General features: G+C 65.7%; 1 protein-coding gene across 3 annotated transcripts in view; it reads right to left on the bottom strand.

Annotated features, from left to right (window-relative positions):
* Nucleotides 1-23,399, bottom strand: part of lipeb (lipase, hormone-sensitive b) — a 576,644-nt gene that overhangs the window by 359,560 nt on the left and 193,685 nt on the right. For all 3 annotated transcript variants that reach the window (XM_086003861.1, XM_086003860.1, XM_086003862.1), the window contains 2 exons: nucleotides 22,338-22,565; nucleotides 16,817-16,975 (listed from right to left, as the gene is read on the bottom strand). In XM_086003861.1, the coding sequence (XP_085859987.1) occupies nucleotides 16,817-16,975; nucleotides 22,338-22,565 (387 nt within the window). The remainder of the gene's footprint in view (nucleotides 1-16,816; nucleotides 16,976-22,337; nucleotides 22,566-23,399) is intronic.

Consider the following 23,399-nt stretch of genomic DNA (forward strand, 5'->3'; position numbering starts at 1 on the left):
CTCCCCTTCCCCCTCACTCCCCCTCACTCCCCTTGCCCCTCACTCCCCTCACTCCCCTTCCCCCTCACTCCCCTACACCTGCTCCCCCTCACTCCCTTGCCCCTCACTCCCCTTGCCCCTCACTCCCCTTGCCCCTCACTCCCCTACACCTGCTCCCCCTCACTCCCCTTGCCCCTCACTCCCCCTCACTCCCCTTGCCCCTCACTCCCCCTCACTCCCCTTCCCTCTCCCTCCCCTACACCCGCTCCCCCTCACTCCCCTTCCCCCTCACTCCCCTGACTCCCCTTCCCCCTCACTCCCCTCACTCCCCTTCCCCCTCACTCCCCTCACTCCCCTTCCCCCTCACTCCCTACACCTGCTCCCCCTCACTCCCCTTGCCCCTCACTCCCCTTGCCCCTCACTCCCCTACACCTGCTCCCCCTCACTCCCCTTGCCCCTCACTCCCCCTCACTCCCCTTGCCCCTCACTCCCCCTCACTCCCCTTCCCCCTCACTCCCCTTCCCCCTCACTCCCCTCACTCCCCTTCCCCCTCACTCCCCTTGCCCCTCACTCCCCTACACCCGCTCCCCCCCCTTCCCCCTCACTCCTTCCCCCTCACTCCCCTTCCCCCTCACTCCCCTTGCCCCTCACCTCCCCCTCACTCCCCTTGCCCCTCACTCCCCCTCACTCCCCTTGCCCCTCACTCCCCTTCCCCCTCACACCCCTTGCCCCTCACTCCCTCACTCCCCTTGCCCCTCACTCCCCTTCCCCCTCACACCCCTCACTCCCCTTGCCCCTCACTCCCCCTCACTCCCCTTGCCCCTCACACCCCTCACTCCCCTTGCCCCTCACTCCCCTTCCCCCTCACACCCCTCACTCCCCTTCCCCCTCACTCCCCTCACCCCTCACTCCCCCTCACTCCCCCTCACTCCCCCTTCCCCCTCACTCCCCTACACCCGCTCCCCCTCACTCCCCTTCCCCCTCACTCCCCCTCACTCCCCTTCCCCCTCACACCCTTGCCCCTCACACCCCTTCCCCCTCACTCCCCCTCACTCCCCTTCCCCCTCACTCCCCTTCCCCCTCACTCCCCTACACCCGCTCCCCCTCACTCCCCTTCCCCCTCCCTCCCCCTCACTCCCCTTCCCCCTCACTCCCCTTCCCCCTCCCTCCCCTACACCCACTCCCCCTCCCTCCCCTACCCCCTCACTCCCCTTCCCCCTCACTCCCCTACACCCTCCCTCCCCTTCCCCCTCACTCCCCTTCCCCCTCCCTCCCCTTCCCCCTCACTCCCCCTCACTCCCCTTCCCCCTCACTCCCCTTCCCCCTCACTCCCCCTCACTCCTTCCCCCTCACTCCCCTACACCCGCTCCCCCTCACTCCCCTTGCCCCTCACTCCCCCTCACTCCCCTTGCCCCTCACTCCCCTTCCCCCTCACTCCCCCTACACCTGCTCCCCCTCACTCCCCTTGCCCCTCACTCCCCTACACCCGCTCCCCCTCACTCCCCTTCCCCCTCACTCCCCTTCCCCCTCACTCCCCTACACCCGCTCCCCCTCACTCCCCTTCCCCCTCACTCCCCTTCCCCCTCACTCCTCACTCCCCTCACCCCCTTCCCCTCACTCCCCTACACCCGCTCCCCTCACTCCCCTTCCCCCTCACTCCCCTTCCCCCTCACTCCCCCTCACTCCCCTTCCCCCTCACTCCCCTTCCCCCTCACTCCCCTTCCCCCTCACTCCCCTACACCCACTCCCCCTCCCTCCCCTACACCCACTCCCCCTCACATCCCCTTCCCCCTCCCTCCCCTTCCCCCTCACTCCCCTCCACTCCCCTTCCCCCTCACTCCCCTACACCCGCTCCCCCTCACTCCCCTTGCCCCTCACTCCCCCTCACTCCCCTTGCCCCTCACTCCCCTTCCCCTCACTCCCCTACACCTGCTCCCCCTCACTCCCCTTGCCCCTCACTCCCTTGCCCCTCACTCCCCCTCACTCCTTGCCCCTCACTCCCCTTCCCCCTCACTCCCCTTCCCCCTCACACCCCTCACTCCTCTTGCCCCTCACTCCCCTTGCCCTCACTCCCCTTCCCCCTCACACCCCTCACTCCCCTTGCCCCTCACTCCCCCTCACTCCCCTTGCCCCTCACTCCCCCTCCCCCTCACACCCCTCACTCCACTTGCCCCTCACTCCCCTTCCCCCTCACTCCCCTACACCCGCTCCCCCTCACTCCCCCCTCACACCCCTCACTCCCCTTGCCCCTCACTCCCCCTCACTCCCCTTGCCCCTCACACCCCTCACTCCCCTTGCCCCTCACTCCCCCTCCCCCTCACACCCCTCACTCCACTTGCCCCTCACTCCCCCTCACTCCCCTTCCCCCTCACCCCCTCACTCCCCTTCCCCCTCACTCCCCTCACTCCCCTTCCCCCTCACTCCCCTTCCCCCTCACTCCCCTACACCCGCTCCCCCTCACTCCCCTTCCCCCTCCCTCCCCACTCCCCCTCACTCCCCTTCCCCCTCCTCCCCTACACCCACTCCCCCTCCCTCCCCTACACCCACTCCCCCCTCACTCCCCTTCCCCCTCCCTCCCCTTCCCCCTCACTCCCCCTCACTCCCCTTCCCCCTCACTCCCCTTCCCCCTCACTCTCCTACACCCGCTCCCCCTCCCTCCCCTTCCCCCTCACTCCCCTTCCCCCTCACTCACCGACACCCGCTCCCCCTCACACCCCTTCCCCCTCACTCCCCCTCCCCCTCCCTCCCCTTCCCCCTCACTCCCCCTCACTCCCCTTCCCCCTCACTCCCCCTCCCCCTCACTCCCCTTCCCCCTCCCTCCCCCCTCACTCCCCCTCACTCCCCTACACCCGCTCCCCCTCACTCCCCTTGCCCCTCACTCCCCCTCACTCCCCTTCCCCCTCACTCCCCTTCCCCCTCACTCCCCTACACCTGCTCCCCCTCACTCCCCTTGCCCCTCACTCCCCTTGCCCCTCACTCCCCTACACCCGCTCCCCCCACTCCCCTTCCCCCTCACTCCCCTTCCCCCTCACTCCCCTACACCTGCTCCCCCTCACTCCCCTTGCCCCTCACTCCCCTTGCCCCTCACTCCCTCACTCCCCTTGCCCCTCACTCCCCCTCACTCCCCTTGCCCCTCACTCCCCTTCCCCCTCACACCCCTCACTCCCCTTGCCCCTCACTCCCCCTCACTCCCCTTGCCCCTCACACCCCTCACTCCCCTTGCCCCTCACTCCCCCTCACTCCCCTTCCCCCTCACACCCCTCACTCCTCTTGCCCCACACTCCCCTTCCCCCTCACTCCCCTACACCCGCTCCCCCTCACTCCCCTTCCCCCTCACTCCCCTTCCCCCTCACTCCCCCTCACTCCCCTTGCCCCTCACTCCCCTCACTCCCCTTCCCCCTCACTCCCCTACACCTGCTCCCCCTCACTCCCCTTGCCCCTCACTCCCCTTGCCCCTCACTCCCCTTGCCCCTCACTCCCCTACACCTGCTCCCCCTCACTCCCCTTGCCCCTCACTCCCCCTCACTCCCCTTGCCCCTCACTCCCCCTCACTCCCCTTCCCCCTCACTCCCCTTCCCCCTCACTCCCCTTCACCCTCACTCCCCTTCACCCTCACCCCTCACTCCCCTACACCCGCTCCCCCTCCCCCCCTTCCCCCTCACTCCTTCCCCCTCACTCCCCTTCCACCTCACTCCCCCTCACTCCCCTTGCCCCTCACTCCCCCTCACTCCCCTTGCCCCTCACTCCCCTTCCCCCTCACACCCCTTGCCCCTCACTCCCCCTCACTCCCCTTGCCCCTCACTCCCCTTCCCCCTCACACCCCTCACTCCCCTTGCCCCTCACTCCCCCTCACTCCCCTTGCCCCTCACACCCCTCACTCCCCTTGCCCCTCACTCCCCTTCCCCCTCACACCCCTCACCCCTCACTCCCCTTCCCCCTCACTCCCCTCACCCCCCCTCACTCCCCCTCACTCCCCTTCCCCCCTCACTCCCCTACACCCGCTCCCCCTCACTCCCCTTCCCCCTCACTCCCCCTCACTCCCCTTCCCCCTCACTCCCCCTCACTCCCCTTCCCCCTCACACCCCTTCCCCCTCACTCCCCTTCCCCCTCACTCCCCTTCCCTCACTCCCCCTCACCCCTCACTCCCCTTCCCCCTCACTCCCCTACACCGCTCCCCCTCACTCCCCTTCCCCTCCCTCCCCCTCACTCCCCTTCCCCCTCACTCCCCTTCCCCCTCCCTCCCCTACACCCACTCCCCCTCCCTCCCCTACACCCACTCCCCCTCACTCCCCTTCCCCCTCACTCCCTCTCACTCCCCTTCCCCCTCACTCCCCTTCCCCCTCACTCCCCTACACCCTCCGTCCCCTTCCCCCTCACTCCCCTTCCCCCTCCCTCCCCTTACTCCCCTTCCCCCTCACTCCCCTTCCCCCTCACTCCCCCTCACTCCTTCCCCCTCACTCCCCTACACCCGCTCCCCTCACTCCCCTTGCCCCTCACTCCCCTTCCCCCTCACTCCCCCTCACTCCCCTTCCCCTCACTCCCCCTTCCCCCTCACTCCCCTACACCCGCTCCCCCTCACTCCCCTTCCCCCTCCCTCCCCCTCACTCCCCTTCCCCCTCACTCCCCTTCCCCCTCCCTCCCCTACACCCACTCCCCCCTCCCTCCCCTACACCCACTCCCCCTCACTCCCCTTCCCCCTCACTCCCCCTCACTCCCCTTCCCCCTCACTCCCCTACACCCTCCCTCCCCTTCCCCCTCACTCCCCTTCCCCTCCCTCCCCTTCCCCCTCACTCCCCCTCACTCCCCTTCCCCCTCACTCCCCTTCCCCCTCACTCCCCCCTCACTCCTTCCCCCTCACTCCCCTACACCCGCTCCCCCTCACTCCCCTTGCCCCTCACTCCCCCTCACTCCCCTTGCCCCTCACTCCCCTTCCCCCTCACTCCCCTTCCCCCTCACTCCCCACCTACCTGCTCCCCCTCACTCCCCTTGCCCCTCACTCCCCTACACCCGCTCCCCCTCACTCCCCTTCCCCTCACTCCCCTTCCCCCTCACTCCCCTACACCTGCTCCACCTCACTCCCCTTGCCCTCACTCCCCCTCACTCCCCTTGCCCCTCACTCCCCTTGCCCCTCACTCCCCTTCCCCCTCACACCCCTCACTCCCCTTGCCCCTCACTCCCCCTCACTCCCCTTGCCCCTCACTCCCCTTCCCCTCACACCCCTCACTCCCCTTGCCCCTCACTCCCCCTCACTCCCCTTGCCCCTCACACCCCTCACTCCCCTTGCCCCTCACTCCCCCTCCCCCTCACACCCCTCACTCCACTTGCCCCTCACTCCCCTTCCCCCTCACTCCCCTACACCCGCTCCCCCTCACACCCCTCACTCCCCTTGCCCCTCACTCCCCCTCACTCCCCTTGCCCCTCACACCCCTCACTCCCCTTGCCCCTCACTCCCCCTCCCCCTCACACCCCTCACTCCACTTGCCCCTCACTCCCCTTCCCCCTCACTCCCCTACACCCGCTCCCCCTCACTCCCCTTCCCCCTCACTCCCCTTCCCCCTCACTCCCCTTCCCCCTCACTCCCCTTCCCCCTCACTCCCCTACACCCGCTCCCCCTCACTCCCCTTCCCCCTCCCCACTCCCCCTCACTCCCCTTCCCCCTCCCTCCCCTACACCCACTCCCCCTCCCTCCCCTACACCCACTCCCCCTCACTCCCCTTCCCCCTCCCTCCCCTTCCCCCTCACTCCCCCTCACTCCCCTTCCCCCTCACTCCCCTTCCCCCTCACTCTCCTACACCCGCTCCCCCTCCCTCCCCTTCCCCTCACTCCCCCTCACTCCCCTTCCCCCTCACTCACCGACACCCCGCTCCCCCTCACACCCCTTCCCCCTCACTCCCCCTCCCCCTCCCTCCCCTTCCCCCTCACTCCCCCTCACTCCCCTTCCCCCTCACTCCCCCTCCCCCTCACTCCCCTTACCCCTCCCTCCCCTACACCCACTCCCCCTCCCTCCCCTACACCCACTCCCCCTCACTCCCCTTCCCCTCCCTCCCCCCTCACTCCCCCTCACTCCCCTACACCCGCTCCCCCTCACTCCCCTTGCCCCTCACTCCCCCTCACTCCCCTTCCCCCTCACTCCCCTTCCCCCTCACTCCCCTACACCTGCTCCCCCTCACTCCCCTTGCCCCTCACTCCCCTTGCCCCTCACTCCCCTACACCCGCTCCCCCCACTCCCCTTCCCCCTCACTCCCCTTCCCCCTCACTCCCCTTCCCCCTCACTCCCCTACACCTGCTCCCCCTCACTCCCCTTGCCCCTCACTCCCCCTCACTCCCCTTGCCCCTCACTCCCCTTCCCCCTCACACCCCTCACTCCCCTTGCCCCTCACTCCCCCTCACTCCCCTTGCCCCTCACTCCCCCTTCCCCCTCACACCCCTCACTCCCCTTGCCCCTCACTCCCCCTCACTCCCCTTGCCCCTCACACCCCTCACTCCCCTTGCCCCTCACTCCCCCTCACTCCCTTCCCCCTCACACCCCTCACTCCTCTTGCCCCACACTCCCCTTCCCCCTCACTCCCCTACACCCGCTCCCCCTCACTCCCTTCCCCCTCACTCCCCCTCACTCCCCTTCCCCCTCACTCCCCTTCCCCCTCACACCCCTCACTCCCTTGCCCCTCACTCCCCTTCCCCCTCACTCCCCTACACCTGCTCCCCTCACTCCCCTTGCCCCTCACTCCCCGTGCCCCTCACTCCCCTTGCCCCTCACTCCCCTACACCTGCTCCCCCTCACTCCCCTTGCCCCTCACTCCCCCTCACTCCCCTTGCCCCTCACTCCCCCTCACTCCCCTTCCCCCTCACTTCCCCTTCCCCCTCACTCCCCTCACTCCCCTTCCCCCTCACTCCCCTTCACCCTCACCCCTCACTCCCCTACACCCGCTCCCCCTCCCCCCCCTTCCCCCTCACTCCTTCCCCCTCACTCCCTTGCCCCTCACTCCCCTTCCCCCTCACACCCCTCACTCCCCTTGCCCCTCACTCCCCCTCACTCCCCTTGCCCCTCACACCCCTCACTCCCCTTGCCCCTCACTCCCCTTCCCCCTCACACCCCTCACTCCCCTTGCCCCTCACTTCCCCTTGCCCCTCACTCCCCTTCCCCCTCACTCCCCTCACCCCCCCTCACTCCCCCTCACTCCCCTTCCCCCTCACTCCCCTACACCCGCTCCCCCCTCACTCCCCTTCCCCCTCACACCCCTTCCCCCTCACTCCCCTTCCCCCTCACTCCCCCTCACTCCCCTTCCCCCTCACTCCCCTTCCCCTCACTCCCCTACACCCGCTCCCCCTCACGCCCCTTCCCCCTCCCTCCCCCTCACTCCCCTTCCCCCTCACTCCCCTTCCCCCTCCCTCCCCTACACCCACTCCCCCTCCCTCCCCTACACCCACTCCCCCTCACTCCCCTTCCCCCTCACTCCCCCTCACTCCCCTTCCCCCTCACTCCCCTTCCCCCTCACTCCCCTACACCCTCCCTCCCCTTCCCCCTCCCTCCCCTTCCCCCTCACTCCCCCTCCCCCTCACTCCCCTTCCCCCTCACTCCCCCTCACTCCTTCCCCCTCACTCCCCTACACCCGCTCCCCCTCCCTCCCCTACACCCACTCCCCCTCACTCCCCTTCCCCCTCCCTCCCCCCTCACTCCCCCTCACTCCCCTACACCCGCTCCCCCTCACTCCCCTTGCCCCTCACTCCCCCTCACTCCCCCTTCCCCCTCACTCCCCTTCCCCCTCACTCCCCTACACCAGCTCCCCCTCACTCCCCTTGCCCCTCACTCCCCTTGCCCCTCACTCCCCTACACCCGCTCCCCCCACTCCCCTTCCCCCTCACTCCCCTTCCCCCTCACTCCCCTTCCCCCTCACTCCCCTACACCTGCTCCCCCTCACTCCCCTTGCCCCTCACTCCCCCTCACTCCCCTTGCCCCTCACTCCCCTTCCCCCTCACACCCCTCACTCCCCTTGCCCCTCACTCCCCCTCACTCCCCTTGCCCCTCACTCCCCTTCCCCCTCACACCCCTCACTCCCCCTTGCCCCTCACTCCCCCTCACTCCCCTTGCCCCTCACAACCCCTCACTCCCCTTGCCCCTCACTCCCCCTCACTCCCCTTCCCCCTCACACCCCTCACTCCTCTTGCCCCACACTCCCCTTCCCCCTCACTCCCCTACACCCGCTCCCCCTCACTCCCCTTCCCCCTCACTCCCTTCCCCCTCACTCCCCCTCACTCCCCTTCCCCCTCACTCCCCTCACTCCCCTTCCCCCTCACACCCCTCACTCCCCTTGCCCCTCACTCCCCTTCCCCCTCACTCCCCTACACCTGCTCCCCCTCACTCCCCTTGCCCCTCACTCCCCGTGCCCCTCACTCCCCTTGCCCCTCACTCCCCTACACCTGCTCCCCCTCACTCCCCTTGCCCCTCACTCCCCCTCACCTCCCCTTGCCCCTCACTCCCCCTCACTCCCCTTCCCCTCACTCCCCTTCCCCCTCACTCCCCTTCCCCCTCACTCCCCTTCACCCTCACCCCTCACTCCCCTACACCCGCTCCCCCTCCCCCCCCTTCCCCCTCACTCCTTCCCCCTCACTCCCCTTGCCCCTCACTCCCCTTCCCCCTCACACCCCTCACTTCCCCTTGCCCCTCACTCCCCCTCACTCCCCTTGCCCCTCACACCCCTCACTCCCCTTGCCCCTCACTCCCCTTCCCCCTCACACCCCTCACTCCCCTTGCCCCTCACTCCCCTTCCCCCTCACTCCCCTCACCCCCCCTCACTCCCCCTCACTCCCCTTCCCCCTCACTCCCCTACACCCGCTCCCCCTCACTCCCCTTCCCCCTCACACCCCTTCCCCCTCACTCCCCTTCCCCCTCACTCCCCCTCACTCCCCTTCCCCCTCACTCCCCTTCCCCCTCACTCCCCTCACTCCCCTTCCCCCTCACACCCCTCACTCCCCTTGCCCCTCACTCCCCTTCCCCCTCACTCCCTACACCTGCTCCCCCTCACTCCCCTTGCCCCTCACTCCCCGTGCCCCTCACTCCCCTTGCCCCTCACTCCCCTACACCTGCTCCCCCTCACTCCCCTTGCCCCTCACTCCCCCTCACTCCCCTTGCCCCTCACTCCCCCTCACTCCCCTTCCCCCTCACTCCCCTTCCCCCTCACTCCCCTCACTCCCCTTCCCCCTCACTCCCCTTCACCCTCACCCCTCACTCCCCTACACCCGCTCCCCCTCCCCCCCCTTCCCCCTCACTCCTTCCCCCTCACTCCCCTTGCCCCTCACTCCCCTTCCCCCTCACACCCCTCACTCCCCTTGCTCCTCACTCCCCCTCACTCCCCTTGCCCCTCACACCCCTCACTCCCCTTGCCCCTCACTCCCCTTCCCCCTCACACCCCTCACTCCCCTTGCCCCTCACTCCCTTCCCCCTCACTCCCCTCACCCCCCCCTCACTCCCCCTCACTCCCCTTCCCCCTCACTCCCCTACACCCGCTCCCCCTCACTCCCCTTCCCCCTCACACCCCTTCCCCCTCACTCCCCTTCCCCCTCACTCCCCCTCACTCCCCTTCCCCCTCACTCCCCTTCCCCCTCACTCCCCTACACCCGCTCCCCCTCACGCCCCTTCCCCCTCCCTCCCCCTCACTCCCCTTCCCCCTCACTCCCCTTCCCCCTCACTCCCCTACACCCACTCCCCCTCCCTCCCCTACACCCACTCCCCCTCACTCCCCTTCCCCTCACTCCCCCCTCACTCCCGTTCCCCCTCACTCCCCTTCCCCCTCACTCCCCTACACCCTCCCTCCCCTTCCCCCTCCCTCCCCTTCCCCCTCACTCCCCCTCACTCCCCTTCCCCCTCACTCCCCTTCCCCCTCACTCCCCCTCACTCCTTCCCCCTCACTCCCCTACACCCGCTCCCCCTCACTCCCCTTGCCCCTCACTCCCCCTCACTCCCCTTGCCCCTCACTCCCCTTCCCCCTCACTCCCCTACACCTGCTCCCCCTCACTCCCCTTGCCCCTCACTCCCCTACACCCGCTCCCCCTCACTCCCCTTCCCCCTCACTCCCCTACACCTGCTCCCCCTCACTCCCCTTGCCCCTCACTCCCCTACACCCGCTCCCCCTCACTCCCCTTCCCCCTCACTCCCCTACACCCGCTCCCCCTCACTCCCCTCACCCCTCACTCCCCTTCCCCTCACTCCCCTACACCCGCTCCCCCTCACTCCCCTTCCCCCTCACTCCCCTTCCCCCTCACTCCCCCTCACTCCCCTTCCCCCTCACTCCCCTACACCCACTCCCCCTCCCTCCCCTACACCCACTCCCCCTCACTCCCCTTCCCCCCCCTTCCCCCTCACTCCCCCTCACTCCCCTTCCCCCTCACTCCCCTACACCCGCTCCCCCTCACTCCCCTTGCCCCTCACTCCCCCTCACTCCACTTGCCCCTCACTCCCCTTCCCCCTCACTCCCCTACACCTGCTCCCCCTCACTCCCCTTCCCCCTCACTCCCCTACACCTGCTCCACCTCACTCCCCTTGCCCCTCACTCCCCCTCACTCCCCTTGCCCTCACTCCCCTTCCCCCTCACACCCCTCACTCCCCTTGCCCCTCACTCCCCCTCACTCCCCTTGCCCCTCACTCCCCTTCCCCCTCACACCCCTCACTCCCCTTGCCCCTCACTCCCCCTCACTCCCCTTGCCCCTCACACCCCTCACTCCCCTTGCCCCTCACTCCCCCTCCCCCTCACACCCCTCACTCCACTTGCCCCTCACTCCCCTTCTCCCTCACTCCCCTACACCCGCTCCCCCTCACTCCCCTCACTCCCCTTGCCCCTCACTCCCCCTCACTCCCCTTGCCCCTCACACCCCTCACTCCCCTTGCCCCTCACTCCCCCTCCCCCTCACACCACTTGCCCCTCACTCCCCTACACCCGCTCCCCCTCACTCACCTTCCCCCTCACTCCCCTTCCCCCTCACTCCCCTTCCCCCTCACTCCCCTTCCCCCTCACTCCCCTTCCCCCTCACTCCCCTACACCCGCTCCCCCTCACTCCCCTTCCCCCTCCCTCCCCACTCCCCCTCACTCCCCTTCACCCTCCCTCCCCTACACCCACTCCCCCTCCCTCCCCTACACCCACTCCCCCTCCCTCCCCTTCCCCCTCCCTCCCCTTCCCCCTCACTCCCCCTCACTCCCCTTCCCCCTCACTCCCCCTCACTCCCCTTCCCCCTCACTCCCCCTCACTCCCCTTCCCCCTCACTCTCCTACACCCGCTCCCCCTCCCTCCCCTTCCCCCTCACTCCCCCTCACTCCCCTTCCCCCTCACTCACCGACACCCGCTCCCCCTCACACCCCTTCCCCCTCACTCCCCCTCCCCCCTCCCTCCCCTTCCCCCTCACTCCCCCTCACTCCCCTTCCCCCTCACTCCCCCTCCCCCTCACTCCCCTTACCCCTCCCTCCCCTACACCCACTCCCCCTCCCTCCCCTACACCCACTCCCCCTCACTCCCCTTCCCCCTCCCTCCCCTTCCCCCTCACTCCCCCTCGCTCCCCTACACCCGCTCCCCCTCACTCCCCTTGCCCCTCACTCCCCCTCACTCCCCTTCCCCCTCACTCCCCTTCCCCTTCCCCCTCACTCCCCTTCCCCCTCACTCCCCTACACCTGCTCCCCCTCACTCCCCTTGCCCCTCACTCCCCTTGCCCCTCACTCCCCTTGCCCCTCACTCCCTACACCCGCTCCCCCCACTCCCCTTCCCCCTCACTCCCCTACACCTGCTCCCCCTCACTCCCCTTGCCCCTCACTCCCCCTCACCCCTCACTCCCCTTCCCCCTCACACCCCTCACTCCCCTTCCCCCTCACACCCCTCACTCCCCTTGCCCCTCACTCCCCCTCACTCCCCTTGCCCCTCACACCCCTCACTCCCCTTGCCCCTCACTCCCCCTCACTCCCCTTCCCCCTCACACCCCTCACTCCTCTTGCCCCACACTCCCCTTCCCCCTCACTCCCCTACACCCGCTCCCCCTCACTCCCCTTCCCCCTCACTCCCCTTCCCCCTCACTCCCCCTCACTCCCCTTCCCCCTCACTCCCCTTCCCCCTCCCTCCCCTACACCCACTCCCCCTCCCTCCCCTACACCCACTCCCCCTCACTCCCCTTCCCCCTCCCTCCCCTTCCCCCTCACTCCCCCTCACTCCCCTTCCCCCTCACTCCCCTTCCCCCTCACTCCCCTACACCCGCTCCCCCTCACTCCCCTTCCCCCTCACTCCCCTTCCCCCTCACTCCCCTACACCCGCTCCCCCTCACTCCCCTTCCCCCTCACTCCCTCACTCCCCTTCCCCCCTCACTCCCCTACACCCGCTCCCCCTCACTCCCCTTCCCCCTCACTCCCCCTCACTCCCCTTCCCCCTCACTCCCCTTGCCCCTCACTCCCCTTCCCCCTCACCCCTCACTCCCCTTCCCCCTCACACCCCTTCCCCCTGACTCCCCTCACTCCCCTTCCCCCTCACTCCCCCTCACTCCCCTTCCCCCTCACTCCCCTTCCCCCTCACTCCCCTACACCCGCTCCCCCTCACTCCCCTTCCCCCTCCCTCCCCCTCACTCCCCTTCCCCCTCACTCCCCTTCCCCCTCCCTCCCCTACACCCACTCCCCCTCCCTCCCCTACACCCACTCCCCCTCACTCCCCTTCCCCCTCCCCTTCCCCCTCACTCCCCTTCCCCCTCACTCCCCTACACCCGCTCCCCCTCACTCCCCTTCCCTCTCACTCCCCCTCACTCCCCTTCCCCCTCACTCCCCTTCCCCGTCACTCCCCCTCACTCCCCTTCCCCCTCACTCCCCTACACCCGCTCCCCCTCACTCCCCTTCTCCCTCCCCTTCTCCCTCACTCCCCTTCCCCGTCACTCCCCTTCCCCCTCACTCCCCTGCACCCGCTCCCCCTCACTCCCCTTCCCCCTCCCTCCCCTACACCCGCTCCCCCTCACTCCCCTTCTCCCTCACTCCCCTTCCCCGTCACTCCCCCTCACTCCCCTTCTCCCTCACTCCCCTTCCCCGTCACTCCCCCTCACTCCCCTTCCCCCTCCCTCCCCTACACCCACTCCCCCTCACACCCCTCCCCCCGATTCTGACTTCGAGTGGCTCCACTCCTCTATCCTCTCCACCAGCGTTGGCCGTGCCTTCAGTCTGACACTATAGATTCCCCACCCATAACCCCTGGGCCTGTCCAGCTCCCTCTGCTACTTTCAGACCCTCATTAAGTTCCATCTTTTTCGGGCACCGCTCCTGAACTTAGTTTCGTTGTCTCATTCTGATGCCCTGGTGAAGCACCAAGGGGACCCTTTTCTGACGTTAACAGTGCTGTTTAAACACGAGTTGTCGTAGAGTCAGTGATCACTCTTACAGCCCTGCGCGCTGACACTGTTAACCCTTTCCCCTCCCTCCCTGTGTTCTGCTGAAGCCTCCTCTCAGTCTGAGCCTATCCCCACCCCTGTGCCTCTCACTTAGTGCCCAGCACACCCTCCGCCCTGTCGAGCCAAGCACAGCAGAAATGTGAGACAAGATTTAACACCGAGCCACATATGGAGATATTAGGACAGGTGACCAAAAGCTTGGCTCAAGGTTTTAAGGGCATCTTAAAAGGAGGAGAGAGAGGCGGAGAGGTTTAGGGAGGGACTTCCAGAGCTCAGGGCCCAGGCAGCTGAAGGCACGGCCACCAATGGTGGAGCGATGGAAATCGGGGATGTGCATGAGGCCAGAACTGGGGGAACGCAGAGATCTCGAAGGATTGTAGGGCTGGAGGAGGTTACAGGGATGGGGAGGGGTGTAGGGCTGGAGGAGGTTACAGGGCTGGAGGAGGTTACAGGGATGGGGAGGGGTGTAGGGCTGGAGGAGGTTACAGGGCTGGGGAGGGGTGTAGGATATGAGAGTGGGGATCCGGGGAGGGGGAGGGGTGCAGAGTCCCAGGGATGGGGAGGGGTGTAGGGCTGGGGGAGGTTACAGGGCTGGAGGAGGTTACAGGGCTGGGGAGGGGTGCAGGATATGACAGTGGGGATCCGGGGATGGGGAGAGGTGCAGGGTCGCAGGGATGGGGAGGGGTGTAGGGCTGGGGGAGGTTACAGGGATGGGGAGGGGTTCAGGGTCGGGGGGTCCCAGGGATGGGGAGGGGTTCAGGGTGAGGGGGTCCCAGGATGTGGAGGGGTGCAGGGTGGGGGGTCCCAGGGATAGGGAGGGGTCGCAGGAATGGGGAGGGGTGCAGGGTGAGGGGTCCCAGGGATGGGGAGGGGGTCGCAGGGATGGGGGCGGCTGCAGGGTCCCAGGGATGGGGAGGGTTGCAGGGTGAGGGGTCCCAGGGATGGGGAGGGGTTCAGGGTGAGGGTCCCAGGATGGGGAGGGGTGCAGTGTCGGGGGGGGGGGGGCTACCAGGGATAGGGAGGGGTGCAGGGTGAGGGTCCCAGGGATGGGGAGGGGTGCAGGGTCCCAGAGATGGGGAGGGGTTCAGGGTCCCAGGGATGGGGAGGGGTGCAGGGTGAGCGTCCCAGGGATGGGGAGGGGTGCAGGGTCGGGGGGGTCCCAGGGATGGGGACGGGTTGCAGGGATGGGGAGGGGTGCAGAGTGCAGGGTCCCACGGATGGGGAGGGGTGCAGTGTGAGGGTCCCAAGGATGGGGAGGGGTGCAGGGTGAGGGTCCCAGGGATGGGGATGGGTGCAGTGTCGGGATGTCCCAGGGATGGGGAGGGGTGCAGGGTGAGGGTCCCAGGGATGGGGAGGGGTGCAGGGTGAGGGGTCCCAGGGATGGGGAGGGGTGCAGGGTGAGCGTCCCAGGGATGGGGAGAGGTGCAGGGTCGGAGGGGTCCCAGGGATGGGGAGGGGTCGCAGGGATGGGGAGGGGTGCAGGGTGAGGGGTCCCAGGGATAGGGAGGGGTGCAGGGTGCAGGGTCCCAGGGATGGGGAGGGGTGCAGGGTGAGGGTCCCAGGGATGGGGAGGGGTGCAGGGTGAGGGTCCCAAGGATGGGGAGGGGTGCAGGGTGAGGGGATCCAGGGATGGGGAGGGGTGCAGGGTCCCAGGGATGGGGAGGGGTGCAGGGTGAGGGGTCCCAGGGATGGGGAGGGGTGCAGGGTGAGGAGTCAAAGGGATGGGGAGGGGTGCAGGGTGAGGGTCCCAGGGACGGGGAGGGGTGCAGGGTGAGGGTCCCAGGGACGGGGAGGGGTGTAGGTTGGGAGGTCCCAGGGATGGGGTGGGGTGCAGGGTGAGGGTCCCAGGGACGGGGAGGGGTGCAGGGTGAGGGGTCCCAGGGATGGGGTGGGGTGCAGGGTGAGGGTCCCAGGGACGGGGAGGGGTGCAGGGTGAGGGTCCCAGGGACGGGGAGGGGTGCAGGGTGAGGGTCCCAGGGACGGGGAGGGGTGCAGGGTGAGGGGTCCCAGGGATGGGGAGGGGTGCAGGGTGAGGGTCCCAGGGACGGGGAGGGGTGCAGGGTGAGAGGTCCCAGGGATGGGGTGGGGTGCAGGGTGAGGGGTCCCAGGGATGGGGAGGGGTGCAGGGTGGGAGGTCCCAGGGATGGGGAGGGGTGTAGGGCTGGAGGGATCCAGGGATGGCTCAGGGTCCCAGGGATGGGGAGGGGTGTAGGTTGGGAGGTCCCAGGGATGGGGTGGGGTGCAGGGTGAGGGTCCCAGGGATGGGGAGGGGTGTAGGGTGGGAGGTCCCAGGGATGGGGAGGGGTGCAGGGGTCCCAGGGATGGGGAGGGGTGTAGGGCTGGAGGAGCTTACAGGGATGGGGAGGGGTGCAGGGTGAGGGGTCCCAGGGCTGGGGAGGGGTGCAGGGTGAGGCGTCCCAGGGATGGGGAGGGGTGCAGGGTGAGGGGTCCCAGAGATGGGGAGGGGTGCTGGGTGAGGGGTCCCAGGGATAGGGAGGGGTGCAGGGTGAGGGGTCCCAGGGCTGGGGAGGGGTGCAGGATGAGGGGTCCCAGGGATGGGGAGGGGTGCAGGATGAGGCGTCCCAGGGATGGGGAGGGGTGCAGGGTGAGGGGTCCTAGGGATGGGGAGGGGTGCAGGGTGAGGGGTCCTAGGGATGGGGAGGGGTGCAGGATGAGGCGTCCCAGGGATGGGGAGGGGTGCAGGGTGAGGGGTCCCAGAGATGGGGAGGGGTGCAGGGTGAGGGGTCCCAGGGATGGGGAGGGGTGCAGGGTGAGGGTCCCAGAGATGGGGAGGGGTGCAGGGTGAGGGGTCCTAGGGATAGGGAGGGGTGCAGGATGAGGCGTCCCAGGGATGGGGAGGGGTGCAGGGTGAGGGGTCCCAGGGCTGGGGAGGGGTGCAGGATGAGGCGTCCCAGGGATGGGGAGGGGTGCTGGGTGAGGGGTCCCAGGGATAGGGAGGGGTGCAGGGTGAGGCGTCCCAGGGATGGGGAGGGGTGCAGGGCGAGGGGTCCCAGGGATAGGGAGGGGTGCAGGATGAGGCGTCCCAGGGATGGGGAGGGGTGCAGGGCGAGGGGTCCCAGGGATAGGGAGGGGTGCAGGGTGAGGGGTCCCAGGGATGGGGAGGGGTGCAGGGTGAGGGGTCCCAGGGATGGGGAGGGGTGCAGGATGAGGCGTCCCAGGGATGGGGAGGGGTGCAGGGTGAGGGGTCCCAGGGCTGGGGAGGGGTGCAGGATGAGGCGTCCCAGGGATGGGGAGGGGTGCAGGGTGAGGGGTCCCAGGGATGGGGAGGGGTGCAGGGTGAGGGTCCCAGGGATGGGGAGGGGTGCAGGATGAGGCGTCCCAGGGATGGGGAGGGGTGCAGGGTGAGGGGTCCCAGGGATAGGGAGGGGTGCAGGGTGAAATCCCAGGGATGGGAAGAGTGGAGGTTAGGGTACTCACCGGGCGTGCGGCTGTTCTTGCCGGTCTCGAGCAGTGAGTTGAGCCAGGCGGAGGCTCCCAGGCGGATGTCGCGAAACAGCACGGCCGTGTCGTTGCGCACCATGCTCAGTGTGTCCACCTTCTCCAGGCTCGCCGAGGCACTTGCCGCAGAATCTGTACCTGCAACACACAACCAACAGGGTCAGGGGGGAGGGCGCGAGGATCGGGGGGAGGGACCCATTATGGGGAGAGGGCTGAAGGGCAGCAGACGATGAGCTCATTGAGCCCATTGAGCCGGTTTTTCCTCCAGTTTCTCTGGCACAGCCACCCCCTCCCAATCGAGCCAAGTTTCAGCCAAGGAGGCCAATCCAGGCGGGGTCCTTCCTTTGCTCGATACCCTGTCCCCATTGGTAGCTCACTCCCCCTCTCCCGCAGCCCTGGTAAACCACCGCTCCAGATCAACCTTCCCTATTTCACCTAAAGGGAAAGACTTGCATTTCTACAGCGCCTTTCACCACCTCAGGACATCCCAAAGCTCTTCACAGCCAAAGAAGCACATTTTTGAAGTGTAGTCACTGTTGTAATGTAGCAAATGGAGCAGCCAATATGCGCACAGCAAGCTCCCACAAACAGCAATGTGATAATGACCAGATTAACTACTTGGGCCAGGACACTGGGGAGAACTCCCCTGCTCTTCTTCAAATACTGGCCATGGAATCTTTAACGTCCACCTGAGAGGACAGATGGGGCTTTGGTTTAATGTCTCATCCGAAAGACGGCACCTCTGTCAGAGCAGCGCTCCCTCAGTACTGCCCCTCCAACAGTGCAGCGCTCCCTCAGTAATGCCCCTCCAACAGTGCAGCGCTCCCTCAGTACTGCCCCTCCAACAGTGCAGCGCTCCCTCAGTACAGACCCTCCAACAGTGCGGCGCTCCCTCAGTACTGCCCCTCCAACAGTGCAGCGCTCCCTCAGTACTGCCCCTCCAACAGTGCAGCGCTCCCTCAGTACTGCCCCTCCAACAGTGCAGCGCTCCCTCAGTACTGCCCCTCCAACACTGCAGCACTCCCTCAGTACTGTCCCTCCGACAGTGCAGCGCTCCCTCAGTACAGACCCTCCAACAGTGCAGTGCTCCCTCAGTACAGACCCTCCAACAGTGCAGCGCTCCCTCAGGACTGCCCCTCCGACAGTGCGGCACTCCCTCAGTACTGCCCCTCCAACAGTGCGGCACTCCCTCAGTATTGCCCCTCCGACAGTGCGGCGCTCCCTCAGTACTGCCCCTCCGACAGTGCAGTGCTCCCTCAGTACTGCCCCTCCGACAGTGCAGCGCTTCCTCAGTACTGCCCCTCCGACAGTGCAGCACTTCCTCAGTACTGCCTCTCCGACAGCGCAGCGCTCCCTCAGTACAGACCCTCCGACAGTGCAGCGCTCCCTCAGTACTGCCCCTCCGACAGCGCAGCGCTCCCTCAGTACTGGCCCTCCGACAGCGCAGCGCTCCCTCAGTACTGCCCCTCTGACAGTGCGGCACACCCTCAGTACAGCTCCTCTGACAGTGCGGCGCTCCCTCAGTACTGCCCCTCCGACAGTGCAGCGCTCCCTCAGTACTGCCCCTCCGGCAGTGCGGCGCTCCCTGATGCGCTATCAATTACTCATAAAAGACTGAGAGTTAAGAGAGTAACTAAAGGCTTTTATTAACAAAAGAATGAAGGTCTGCCTCGAGTGGTCGACCGGTCCAGAATACAAAGGGCTGGGGAGCAGTCACCTTTATACTAGGACTTGTGGGAGGAGTCAGCCAAGGCATGTTCCACCTGGAAGGGGATGGATTCGTCCACTGCGTGCATGGTGGCTTTGGCAATGTCCTCCTTGATACGGTGGAAGGCTAAGCGGGCCTCTGCCGTCAAGGGAAAAGAGGTGGACTTGATCAGCGGACGGGCCTTGTCCGCATAGTAGGGGACCCACTGGGCGTAATAGGAGAAAAACCCTAGGCACCTCTTCAGGGCCTTGAGGCAGTGGGGCAGTGGGAGTTCCATAAGGGGACGCATCCGGTCGGGGTCGGGGCCGATGACTCCGTGTTCCACAACACAGCCAAGGATGGCGAGGCGGTTTGTGCGGAATATGCACTTCTCCTTGTTATATGTCAGGTTCAGGAGTTGGGCGGTGCGGAGGAATTTTTCGAGGTTTGCGTCATGGTCCTGCAAGTCACGGCCGCAGATGGTCACATTGTCCAGATATGGGAAAGTGGCCTGCAACGCATTTTGATCTACCATCCGGTCCATCTCTCTTTGGAAGACGGAGACCCCGTTGGTGACGCCAAAGGGAACCCTAAGGAAGTGATACTGGCGGTCCTCAGGGCGGATAGGGAGCTGGTGGTACGCTGATTTCAGGTCAATGGTCGAGAAGACGCGGTACTGCGCGATCTGGTTGACCATATCAGCTATGCGGGGGAGTGGGTAGGCGTCCAGCAGGGTGTAGCGATTTATTGTCTGGCTGTAGTCGATGACCAGGCGCTGCTTCTCGCCGGTCTTAACGACCACGACCTGGGCTCGCCAGGGGCTGGTGCTGCCCTCAATAATCCCTTCCTTCAGGAGCCGCTCCACTTCGGTTTTAATGAAAACCCTGTCCCCGGCACTGTATCGCCTGCTCTTTGTGGCGATGGGCTTACAGTCGGGGGTGAGGTTAGCAAACAGTGGGGGGGGGGGGTTACTCTGAGTGTGGAGAGGTTGCACCTGGTGCGCGGCGGGCAATTTGGAAGCTGCTGGCTGCGGACTGTGAGTGGGGGTAGGGGTCCACCGTACACCATCGTAACACTTTTAAGGTGGCACTGAAAATCTAACCCCAGCAGGACGGCAGCGCAGAGGTCGGGCAGGACCAGAAGTTTAAAATGATCGTACACAGTCCCGTCTACTACGAGTGTCACCACGCAGTAGCCACCGATGTCCGCCGACTGGGACTCGGAGGCCATAGAAATCCGCTGGTGCGCAGGCAGGACTGGGAGAGAGCAACGCCGCACCGTGTCGGGGTGGATGAAGCTCTCCGTGCTCCCAGAGTCAAAAAGGCAGATTGTATCGTGACCATTTACCTTAATGTCCATTGTGGAACTGGCCAGCTGGTGCGGTCTCGCTTGGTCCAGTGTAACGGATGCCAGCGTAGGGGTCGGTGTGTCGCTGCGGGTATCAGATGAGGCGGTGTTGGGGGCCTGCTGCGTTCCGGCTGTCGTCCAAGATGGCGGCGTCCATGATCCCCATGTGGCTGGAGGCGTCCAAAATGGCTGCTGTACCGGTGGTTCGCACATGGCCGGGGAGGCCCAAGATGGCGGCCCACATGGCCCACACGCGGCGCTGCTGGGGTTCGGGGTGGCTTTGGCCCTGCAGACGCTAGCGTAGTGTCCTTTCTTCCCGCAGCCCGAGCAGATCGCGTTTTTCGCCGGGCAGCGCGCTCTGGGGTGTTTTGCCTGGCCACAGAAGTAGCATTTCTGGCCTTGGGGCACTGCTGTCTGGCCTTGGGACACTGCTGCGGTAGTTGGGCCGTTGCTGGGGTGGCACGGCGCTATGAGGCGGTCCTACCGTGTCCCAGGCTGTCATTCCCCGCGGCGTCCACGGTGCAGAGGAGTAGGCATCCATGCCCCGGTAGGCTGCATCCAATGATAGTGCGAGTTCAGAGGCCTTGTTGAGGTCAAGGTCACTCTGCTCCAACAGTCGCTGTCGGGTGTAATTGGATCTGTGGCCCGCTACAAAAGCGTCCCGGATAAGTTCCTCTGTGTACATGGCGGCCTTTACATCCTTACAACCACAGGCCCGGCCAAGCACAGACAGTGCCTGAAGGTATTCCACGGTCGATTCCCCAGGTTGTTGTTTACGACTCCCCAGAAGGTGCCTGGCGTACACTTCGTTCACTGGGCGCGTGTACTGGTCCTTGAGGAGCTTGATAGCGTCCGCGTACGAGGTCGCGTCTTGGATGACCGAGTACACTCGGTGGTTCACTTTGGAGGTCAGGACATCCAGTTTGTCCTCGTCCGATTTGATTGCTGCGGAGGCGGTCAGGAATTTTTTGAAACACTTAAGCCAGTGAGTAAACTTGGTGGATGAGTCCGCCTCCCGATGATCTAAGTCCAGGCATGCTGGTGTGAGGATCTTCTCCATTATAAAAATTTTGTTAATAAAATTGATGCGCTATCAATTACTCATAAAAGACTGAGAGTTAAGAGAGTAACTAAAGGCTTTTATTAACAAAAGAATGAAGGTCTGCCTCGAGTGGTCGACCGGTCCAGAATACAAAGGGCTGGGGAGCAGTCACCTTTATACTAGGACTTGTGGGAGGAGTCAGCTGAGGCATGTCCAGGCGTGTACACAGTGGAATACAAACAGTGGTTTACCACACTCCCTCAGTACTGCCCCTCCGACAGTGCGGCGCTCCCTCAGTACTGCCCCTTCGACAGTGCGGCGCTCCCTCAGTACTGCCCCTCCTACAGTGCAGCGCTCCCTCAGTACTGCCCCTCCGACAGTGCGGCGCTCCCTCAGTACTGCCCCTTCGACAGTGCAGCGCTCCCTCAGTACTGCCCCTCCTACAGTGCAGCGCTCCCTCAGTACTGCCCCTCCGACAGTGCGGCGCTCCCTCAGTACTGCCCCTCCGACAGTGCAGCGCACCCTCAGTACTGCCCCTCCAACAGTGCGGCGCTCCCTCAGTACTGCCCCTCCTACAGTGCAGCGCTCCCTCAGTACTGCCCCTCTGACAGTGCAGCGCACCCTCAGCACTGCCCCTCTGACAGTGCGGCGCTCCCTCAGTACTGCCCCTTCGACAGTGCGGCGCTCCCTCAGTACTGCCCCTCCTACAGTGCAGCGCTCCCTCAGTACTGCCCCTCCTACAGTGCAGCGCTCCCTCAGTACTGCCCCTCCGACAGTGCGGCGCTCCCTCAGTGCTGCCCCTCCGACAGTGCGGCGCTCCCTCAGTGCTGCCCCTCCGACAGTGCGGCGCTCCCTCAGTACTGCCCCTCCTACAGTGCAGCGCTCCCTCAGTACTGCCCCTCTGACAGTGCAGCGCACCCTCAGCACTGACCCTCCGACAGTGCGGCGCTCCCTCAGTACTGCCCCTTCGACAGTGCGGCGCTCCCTCAGTACTGCCCCTCCTACAGTGCAGCGCTCCCTCAGTACTGCCCCTCCTACAGTGCAGCGCACCCTCAGTACTGCCCCTCCGACAATGCAGCGCTCCCTCAGCACCGCACTGGGAGAGTCAGCCTGGATTGACACATCCCGTAAATGAAAAAAATATAAAGATTATGGTCTCAAGTCTCTGGAGTGCAGGGGCTCGAACCCACAACCTTCTCACTCAGAGGCGAGAGAGAGAGTGCTTCCCACTGACCCATGGCTGACGCTGTGTAATTCACTGCTATGTAACCTGGTAATGTTTCGGGACGCCTCGAGGTTGTGAAAAGCGCGATATTTCATACGTACACCTCGCAGAGTGCGCTCTCTCACCGTCAGGAACACCTCCCCTTCCCCCCGCACCACCAGTCTGACTAGGTTTGTGGTATAGTCGCCGCGACTCTTACCTGCGTACGCACTCAAGCACTTGGACAGGACGCTGAGGGGCAGCAGTGGGTCGATGAAGGTGAGCAGACGGGAGGGGGAGGCGGTGGCTTGGAGCAAGGTGGCGGGGTAAGCGGCCATGATCCCGTCGGGCAGTCGAACGCCGTAGGAGGCAGCCCGCATGGACACGGTGATGCAGAGGTTCCCTCCGGCGCTGTCCCCGGCCAGGCAGATCCGTTCTCCCGTCGAACCTGAGGGGGGCGGGGAAAGGGGGAGACGGCGGTGAGAACATTCGGGAGCAGCTGCAGGGGGGGTTTTTATATACTTCTGTTTGTTAGAAAGGCCCCTGAACCAAACTGCACCTTGGTGTAGACCATCGCGCACTGACGACTCGCGCCCCCCCAACACACCGCAAGACCAGCACTGGTATATGTCCCAATATCGAGGGAGAGAGGGAGGGGAAAGTAAGAGAGGAAAGGAACAAGAAAGAGAAAGATAGATCATAAAAAAGATAGACACTGATTGAAAGAGACACAAAAAGAGAGGCAGACAGATAGAAAAAGAGAACATACAGCACAGGAGGAGGCCATTCGGCCCATTGTGCCTGTGCCTGCTCTTTGAACGAGCTCTCCAATTAGTCCCACTCTCCCCTGCTCTTTCCCCAGAGCCCTGCACATTTCTCATTTTCAAGTATTGATCCAATTCCCTTGTGTAGAGGGAGCTTTACTCTGTATCTAACCCTTGCTGTACCTGCCCTGGGAGTGTTTGATGGGACAGTGTAGAGGGAGCTTTACTCTGTATCTAACCCATGCTGTACCTGCAATGGGAGTGTTTGATGGGACAGTGTAGAGGGAGCTTTACTCTGTATCTAACCCAGGCGGTACCTGTCCTGGGAGTGTTTGATGGGACAGTGTAGAGGGAGCTTTACTCTGTATCTAACCCGTGCTGTACCTGCCCTGGGAGTGTTTGATGGGACAGTGTAGAGGGAGCTTTACTCTGTATCTAGCCCGTGCTGTACCTGCCCTGGGAGTGTTTGATGGGACAGTGCAGAGAGAGCTTTACTCTGTATCTCACCCATGCTGTAC

This window comes from Somniosus microcephalus, chromosome 12 (assembly GCF_052327205.1).
Source record: "Somniosus microcephalus isolate GS21.2 chromosome 12, FLI_Smic_1.0, whole genome shotgun sequence".
NCBI classification, from domain to species: domain Eukaryota; kingdom Metazoa; phylum Chordata; class Chondrichthyes; order Squaliformes; family Somniosidae; genus Somniosus; species Somniosus microcephalus.